We start from the raw sequence: 7,889 nt of genomic DNA, 5'->3' as shown, positions 1-7,889 counted from the left end.
ACCGCGCCCGGCCGCTATATTTACATTTTTTTGTAGAGACAGGATCTCCCTATGTTGTCCAGGCTGGTCTCGAACTCTTAGGCTCACGTGATCCTCCTGCCTTGGCCTCCAGAAGTGCTGGGATTACAGGCTTGAGCTATTGTGGCCGGCCCATGTTGTCTCTCTTTTTGTTTTTGTTTTTTTCTCCTGAGACAGGGTCTTGCTCTGTCACCCAGGCTGGAATGCAATGGTATAATCACAGCTCACTGCAGCCTCGACCACTGGGGCTCAACTTCCACCTCAGCCTCCCAAAGTGCTGGGATTGCAGGCATGAGCCACCCACCTTGGCATTGTCTTTCTTGACGGGGTCCCCCTTTTTTCCTCCAGATGAGCTCCCCACAAAGGAACTCTGCGCCATCATCCCTAAATGAGTATGAAGTGCTGCCCAATGGTTGTGAGGCCCACTGGGAGGTGGTGGAGCGGATCCTGTTCATCTATGCCAAGCTCAACCCTGGCATCGCTTACGTGCAAGGCATGAATGAAATCGTGGGGCCCCTCTACTACACCTTTGCCACCGACCCCAACAGTGAGTGGAAAGGTAAGAAGGTTCTTGGTGCTCACATCCCTCTTTGCTGGCCCATGGCAGGCTGTGCAGCTCACTTGCCCTCTCGGGCCTCTGTTCTCCCTCTGCCAGCTGAGGAGTTGTCCGGGATCATCTCTGAGATCCTTTGCAGCTGTGTTCTAGAATGTTGGATGTTTACTGATCTCTTGATATTTGTCATTTAATTTCTGTAGAGAAGGTATATATAGGAAGCCGAATTAGAAGATTTAAATAATGATTTTTAAATTGTCATCAGGAGAGTATGTAATAAATTGCTAAGCGAATGTACAGTGTTGCCAGACGTGAGAAGAAAGAGGCGATGTCTTTAACCTGGGGGTGGAGAGGGGTCAAGGACAGAGAAAGGACTGAGCCCCACCATGAGGACGGGGCAACTCAGTGGGGCTCAGAGTGGGGCAGATGTCTGGTAGGTAAGAGGTGGGATGGGCCTGGAGTGCGCCACTTCTGCCCCCATCCTGCGTCTCTCCCAGAGCATGCCGAAGCAGACACCTTTTTCTGCTTCACCAACCTCATGGCCGAGATCCGGGACAACTTCATCAAGAGCCTAGATGACTCGCAGTGTGGCATCACCTACAAGATGGAGAAGGTTTACTCCACCTTGAAAGATAAGGACGTGGAGCTCTACCTGAAACTGGTGAGGACCCCAGGAACAGAGGGATGGAAAGGCACAGGAGGCAGAGAGTTGCTGCGCCATCCCAGCCCAGGGCGAGGTCTGGCAGTCGGACGTGGCTGCTGCTGCTGCCCGGGACACTGACCCGTGTGCTGAGGCAGCTGATGGCCAGAGCCCAGCAAGCTGGGAGGGAAAAGCAAAGTTGAGAATGGTGCCCACTGTGTGCCAGGCATACTGCAGGGCGTTTATTATGAACTTAATTAGTTAAGCTATTAGTAGTCTTCTGAGGTAAGTGTTAACTTCATTTTTAAAAATTAATATAATTTAAAAAATTGTACTGGCATTCCGTGTTTATTTCGTAAAACAAAAGGTATTTACATGTAAACAAAAAGTTTCATGAAAAATAAAATACATACCTAAGCATATCTTTTTTTTTTTTTTTTTTTGAGACGGAGTCTTGCTCTGTTGCCCAGGCTGGAGTGCAGTGGAGTGCGATCTCCGCTCACTGTAAGCTCCGCCTCACGGGTTCACGCCATTCTCCTGCCTCAGCCTCCCGAGTAGCTGGAACTATAGGCACCTGCCACTGCGCCCAGCTAATTTTTTGCATTTTTAGTAGAGTCAGGGTTTCACTGTTTTAGCCAGGATGGCCTCGATTTCCTGACCTCGTGATCCACCCACCTTGGCCTCCCAAAGTATTGGGATTACAGGCATGAGCCACCACGCCCAGCCCTTTTTTTCCTTTTAGACGGACTCTCACTCTGTCAGAGGGCAGATTGGAGTGCAATGGTGCAATCTCAGCTCACTGCAACCTCCGCCTCCCAGGTTCAAGCAATTCTCGTGCCTCAGCTTCCCTAATAGCTGGGACTACAGACATGCGTTACCATGCCTGGCTCGTTTTTGTATTTTTAGTAGAGATGGGATTTCGCCATGTTGGCCAGGCTGGTCTTGAACTCCTGACCTCAAGTGATCCGCCTACCTCAGTCTCCCAAAATGCTGGTATTACAGGTGTGAGCCACTGTGCCTAGCTGGCCAGGAATAATCATATCTTTTTAAACAAATATGGGTTGTGTGTGATGGCTCACAGTTGTAATCCTAGCACTTTGGGAGACTGAGGCAGGAGGATTGCTTGAGCCCAGACGTTGAGACCATCCTGAGCAACATAGAGAAGCTTTGTCTCTACAAAAAATTTAAAAACTAATTAGCCAGGCAAGGTGGCACAGGCCTGTAGTCTCAGCTACTCAGGAGGCCAAGGGAGGAGCTCTCAAGGTCAAGGCTACAGTGAGCCTTGATTGTGCCACTGCACTTCATCCTAGGCAATATAGCGAGACCTTGTCTCTGGAAAAAGAAAAAAAAAAAAAAGGAAGTATGCTTTTGCTGTTTTGGAGCACGCTTTTTCAGTTAATATTCACTGTGGCTGACCAGAAGCCTCGCCTGTAGCGGGAATAATTGCCTGTGGAATTGTTCTCTGGATTAAATGAGTGAGAGGACATAGTTAATATGCTGAGCATAGCCCAGGCTTATAGTAAGTGCCCTGTGATGGTCACTCAGCACATCCACAAACCCAAGGCTGTCATCTGCAAAGTGTGTGAAAAGAGTTTGAGCCATCATTTATAAATCTGGAGAGCTTATTACATAAAGGTTTGGGTTTCCAGCTTCTCTTAAAAAAATAGGAAGATCTGAGGATATTGGCTGGTAGCAAACAGGCTCTGCCCCTTTTCCAAGCAAGGCTATCTGGCAGCCTGTGCCAGCCCTGGTGCTGACACCTGGCATGCTGGGCCCCGCTATTCTGAATTCACTTCTGACCCACTGTGTGGTGCTCCATGGCCAGCAGCTAACATGGAGTCCCGCTCCCCACCCCCTACACTGTCTCCCCAGCAAGAGCAGAACATCAAGCCCCAGTTCTTCGCCTTCCGCTGGCTGACACTGCTACTGTCCCAGGAGTTCTTGCTGCCTGATGTCATCCGCATCTGGGACTCCCTCTTCGCCGATGACAACCGCTTTGACTTCCTCCTCCTCGTCTGCTGCGCCATGCTCATGTGAGTGCGGGCATGAGCTGGCATCAGCTCACCAGGGCGGTCCTTGGAGAAGCCAGACGGGAGGACCCTCCACCCTGAAGGGTGGGCAGGGCTGCTCTCTCATGGCTGAAGTGGGCTTCTGGAGTCCTTGGGATGGCGCCAAACCAAACTCGAGGTTGGTGGGGAGGGAGTAGCAGGCAGGGCCTGCGCTCAGAGCATCCCAGGTCTCAGCGCTTTTGCTGCTGCGTTTCATAGGCTGATCCGGGAGCAGTTGCTGGAAGGGGACTTCACTGTGAACATGCGACTGCTGCAGGTAATGGGAGTTGGGGGCAGGCCCAGCCACTGCCATGAGGCCGGCACTTGCCAGGCACCCGCCCACACCAGCCACTGCGACAGATTGGGCAGGGGCAGTGGAGCATAGCAGGGATTAGAGTCCAGACCCCTGAGGCAGATCTGGTTTGGATCTGGGTTTGAATCCTGGTTCTGCCATTGACCTGGAATGTTGGGTGGCCTTGAGCAAGTGACCTGGCCTTCAAACCGTGTATTCTGCATAGGTGTTCACACCCGGGACACTGCAGGTGCCCAGAATGCGGCTGCGCTTGCTGGTGGCCATGCTCAGGCCAGGGGAAGGAGGTTGGGGTGTAGAGATTAAGAACATGGGCTCACCGGGCGTGGTGGCTCATGCCTATAATCCCAGCACTTTGGAAGACTGGGGTGGGTGGATCACCTGAGGTCAGGAGTTTGAGACCAGCCTGGCCAATATGGCAAAAACCCGTCTCTCTACTAAAAATACAAAAATTAGCTAGATGTGGTGGCGGGCGCCTGTAATTTCCAGCTACTTGGGAGGCTGAGGTAGGAGAATCGCTTTAACCTGAGGTGGAGGTTGCAGTGAGCTGAGATCACGCCACTGCACTCCAACCTTGGTGACAGAACAAGGCTCTGTCTCAAAAAAAAAGAAGATGGGCTCAAGGGCCTACAGCTTTAGGTCCACAGTTTTGCTCTGCTGTACTCATCATGTGACCTAAGCCAAGTTACAGCATCTCTGGGTCTCAGCTTCTTCACCAGCACCTGGCCTTAGTGTTGGTTTGGTTTGTTGTTGTTGTTGTTGTTGTTGTTTTTTGAGACGGAGTCTCGCTCTGTTGTCCAGGCTGGAGTACAGTGGTGCAATCTCAGCTCACTGCAACCTCCACTTCCCGGGTTCAAGTGATTCTTCTGCCTCAGCCTCCTGAGTAGCTAGGATTACAGGCATGCGTCACCAAGCCCGGCTAGTTTGTTTTGTACTTTTTAGTAGTGTTGGGGTTTCTCCACATTGGTCAGGCTGGTCTCAAACACCCAGCCTCAGGTGATCCACCCGCCTCGGCCTCCCAAAGTGCTGGGATTACAGGCGTGAGCCACCAAGCCCAGCCTAGAGTTGGTTTTCCATAACTTCATGGACTAGATCTGGAAAATGAGCAGAATCACAGTAGCCACTCACAGCACTGTTGGGACTTTGAGCTGATGCTCAGACACTGGCCCAGTGCCACTGACTCCACATGAGGGAGCTCGGGTTCAGTGGCAGTAGTGGGAGAGCTGAGGCAGCACGGTCTGGTCCTGAGGAAAGGGCCGCGAGAGCCTGGGGGTGGTTGTGTGTGGATCGGTTGAGTTGGTGCTGCATGGTGTAGCGTCAGCTGCATGCAGGGGTCTGGGGATTGGGGAGTGTGGGATGCCTGGTATTCTGTGCTCCTGCCCCTGAGGCCCAGGATCCAGCATGGCAACGGGTCCCAGCAGGGAGGATGTCGGTGTGGCAGGGGTGAGGTAGCTTCAGAGGCAACTGTTGGCCTTTCCTGTGCCCAGGACTACCCCATCACAGATGTCTGCCAGATCCTGCAGAAAGCCAAGGAGCTCCAAGACTCAAAGTAACCCGGCGGCAAGAGGCCCACGTTCGGGAGAGAAGCCACCCGACCCTGTGCCCTGGCTCACGGGACACACAGAAACCTGTAGGAACCCAGCCTGAGGGGAAACCGCAGGGTTGGTCCGAGTCCCAGGCGGTGCCCGCTGGGGACACACTGTGCTGTGCTCCTTCTTCTGCCACCACGCCCAGCTCCCCGCCTGCCCTGCACCCTGTCCTCTTTGCCCAGGATACTGAGCAGGGCTGAAGCTCGGGAAGTTGTCCTTCCCCGGCCAGGGCCATTTCCGGCACTGGGAGGCTCACAGCGGCCCCTCCCTGCCTCGGCTCTGCTGCCCCAGCCTCGGTTCCTGCTTCTGGTCTTCTCCCGGGCTCCGGTCAGGGGAGGTGCTTGGCCAATGGGCCAGAAACCGCTTCTGAGTGGGCTGCTTTGGCTGCTCCACAGGGAAGGCAACACTGAAAGCAGAGTCCTGCCATCTGTCTCACCCACAGATGTCTGTCTGTAGTCAGTTGGTGTGGACGTGGGCCCAAGTCCCCAGGCGTCTCCTCCCCATGTGTGCGTGTGTGTGAGGGGGTGAGGGTCTCTCAGGCCTCCAGGTCTCCTAGCCCCTCCTTCTCTGTCTCTACCTCTCTGCCTGTCTCCTTCCACCTCCTTCCCACAGTGGGACTATGTCTTGCTCCATGTTTCCTCTGTCCATTACTCTCCCTGCCCTTCTCTGTTGGGGTGCCTTATCCTGAGCCACCTCCTCTCCCTGCTTCCGTCTGCTCCCCTGAACCTGGGAGACAGATGAGGAGACTGGCTCAGCAAGGCCCCTGGAGGTCAAGCTTGGCCTTTGCCTCCTGTTCGCATCCCCCAGCCCCAGGCTCCTGGGTCCCCCCGACTGCGAGGGAGCCCTCCGTGCCTCACTTAGAGGGTTCTGAACCTGTTCCCTGCACAGAAATCTTGGAAACCAAATGCTGCTGAGTAAGGACGAAGCTTTGAGCTTCCTGCCCCTGCGCTCTGCCCGGGGAGGGAGAAGGAAGAGGGGAAGCTGGTTTTTCTAGAGGTTCCCCCAGAGGCCCTCCTGTCCCAGAAGAAAAGGACCTTGATTCTGAGCCCAGGGTCGGAACCCGTTGCTTCAGAAGAATTGTCATTTCCTCGGCTTCCAGGTCCCAACCCAGGGTGGGTGAGTCCCACAAAGGGCAAGTGGGGCCTGAGGAAGCCTCTCTGGGGCCGGGGATAGCTATGCTTAAAGGCCCTGGGTCCTGTCAGTACCAGGAGGGCCATGTCTGTGCCTCTGTGTACCCCTCCACCCCCTGCGGACTGAGGGAGGTGCAGGGCCTTCTCTGACCCTGCCTGAGCTGTGCCCAGGGCTGGGGCAGGTATACCCTGAGCAGGGGCAGCTGGCCGCTCCCATTTCTCATCAAGTCACCTCCCTCCTTGTACAAGGTTTGCGTCCGGAAGCCAGGTGCCATAGTGAGTACCCTTGTACTCTAGACTGGCTGGCAGGAGTCAGGCCCCAGCAGCCCTCCTGCCCCCAAAGCCTTCCGAGTCTGGTGGGCAGGACTTCTCGCTGCCCTCCCAAGCCTGGCTGTGGGCCAGAAACGGCTTCCCCAGGTGGCTCTTCTACCAGGCTTTTCCTTGGATGCTACCTGGATTTCTGCACCTGCACAGTATTTGGGAGACTTTGACTATTTATTCAGACTCCTGGCTATGTATTGCACATTGGCGAGTGCTCTGGGGATGAGGCATGGGTGTAGGAAGGTAGAAAGGAGTTGGAGACAAGATCCTCTTTATTTTCCAAGATCAAAGTCAGCCTCTTCTCCCCATGCTTCTAGGACCTGCCTGATTTTCCAGCAGGTCCTGGCTGGGCAGGCTCTGAGTTCTGTACTGGAATTGAGTGTAAAGGTGGGAAGAGAACTGGGCTGACTCCAGGATGAGGCAGAGGCATGATGCTTCCTGCCAGCCTGGGCCACCCTCTCTCCAATACTTGTCAGTTGGTGGTTCAGCCCCTCCTCCAACCCCTTCACAACCTTGGGCCACTGCCTGGGACCCAGCAGACACTGCCCAGGACTCCTAGTACACTCACTCTTGTCTGTGCCCGCCTTCCTCCTGGGACCACACTACTTGAATCACTGTCTGATTTGCTTCGTTGGCAGAGTTGGGTCAGGTGCCCTCTCCTTGACCTTGAGATGAAGGTCAAGAGCACAGGGACCAGGCCTTTGTTAGGCTGAGCTCCCAGCAGGATACCGCCTGCAGAAAGGACCTGCCCTGACAGTGTCCCTTCCCCAGATTCTCAAGCAGATGCCCAAGGGAGGTTCCCACAGAACCAGAGTGCCTGAGGCTTCCTGCCTGAGAACCTGCCCCCTGGATCTTGGACACTTACAGATTGAGCTGTATGAATTCAGCGGGTCTCACTCCAGAGGGTCAGAACGTTTGCTTTAGTTTTTTATCTGTTTTGTTCCTTGAGTCAGTGCTGTTGATGACGAGTTGTCTTGAATAAATCATGTGTTCTTTGCAATGGGCATTGGTGCTGTGATGAGCTGAAACTTTGGAGACCTCAGAACAGGGAAAAATGTTTGAACAGGGATGGAGTTCAGAGTCTCTTAGAGTGGCCCTTCTAAAAAAAGGTCCAGGTAATCCTTCTGGGAAGTGCCTGTTCGATTCTTCCAGTTCAGCCTCAGCAGTCTGCAGCTAGGGGAGGAGGGAATGATACTGGGGAAGGAGTTTCTGCATACATGATTACATAGCCTGTTATTTTTTAGATTTTTCTTTTCTTTTTTTTTTTTTTTTTTGTTTCC

General features: G+C 53.7%; 1 protein-coding gene across 2 annotated transcripts in view; it reads left to right on the top strand.

Annotated features, from left to right (window-relative positions):
* TBC1D13 (TBC1 domain family, member 13) overlaps nucleotides 1-5,684 on the top strand; it is a 29,239-nt gene extending 23,555 nt beyond the window's left edge. Inside the window, exons 8-12 of one of the 2 annotated variants that reach the window (XM_011931261.1) lie at nucleotides 367-577; nucleotides 1,069-1,232; nucleotides 3,084-3,244; nucleotides 3,479-3,536; nucleotides 5,057-5,684. In XM_011931261.1, coding sequence (XP_011786651.1) covers nucleotides 367-577; nucleotides 1,069-1,232; nucleotides 3,084-3,244; nucleotides 3,479-3,536; nucleotides 5,057-5,122 — 660 coding nt within the window. In that variant the 3' untranslated portion in view covers nucleotides 5,123-5,684. The remainder of the gene's footprint in view (nucleotides 1-366; nucleotides 578-1,068; nucleotides 1,233-3,083; nucleotides 3,245-3,478; nucleotides 3,537-5,056) is intronic. The other variant, XM_011931262.1, reaches the window with a different exon arrangement.
* The last annotated feature ends 2,205 nt before the right edge of the window (nucleotides 5,685-7,889 follow it).

The sequence above is a fragment of the Colobus angolensis genome, unplaced genomic scaffold (assembly GCF_000951035.1).
Source record: "Colobus angolensis palliatus isolate OR3802 unplaced genomic scaffold, Cang.pa_1.0 Scaffold9, whole genome shotgun sequence".
NCBI classification, from domain to species: domain Eukaryota; kingdom Metazoa; phylum Chordata; class Mammalia; order Primates; family Cercopithecidae; genus Colobus; species Colobus angolensis.
This window is presented reverse-complemented; position numbering and strand designations above follow the sequence as displayed.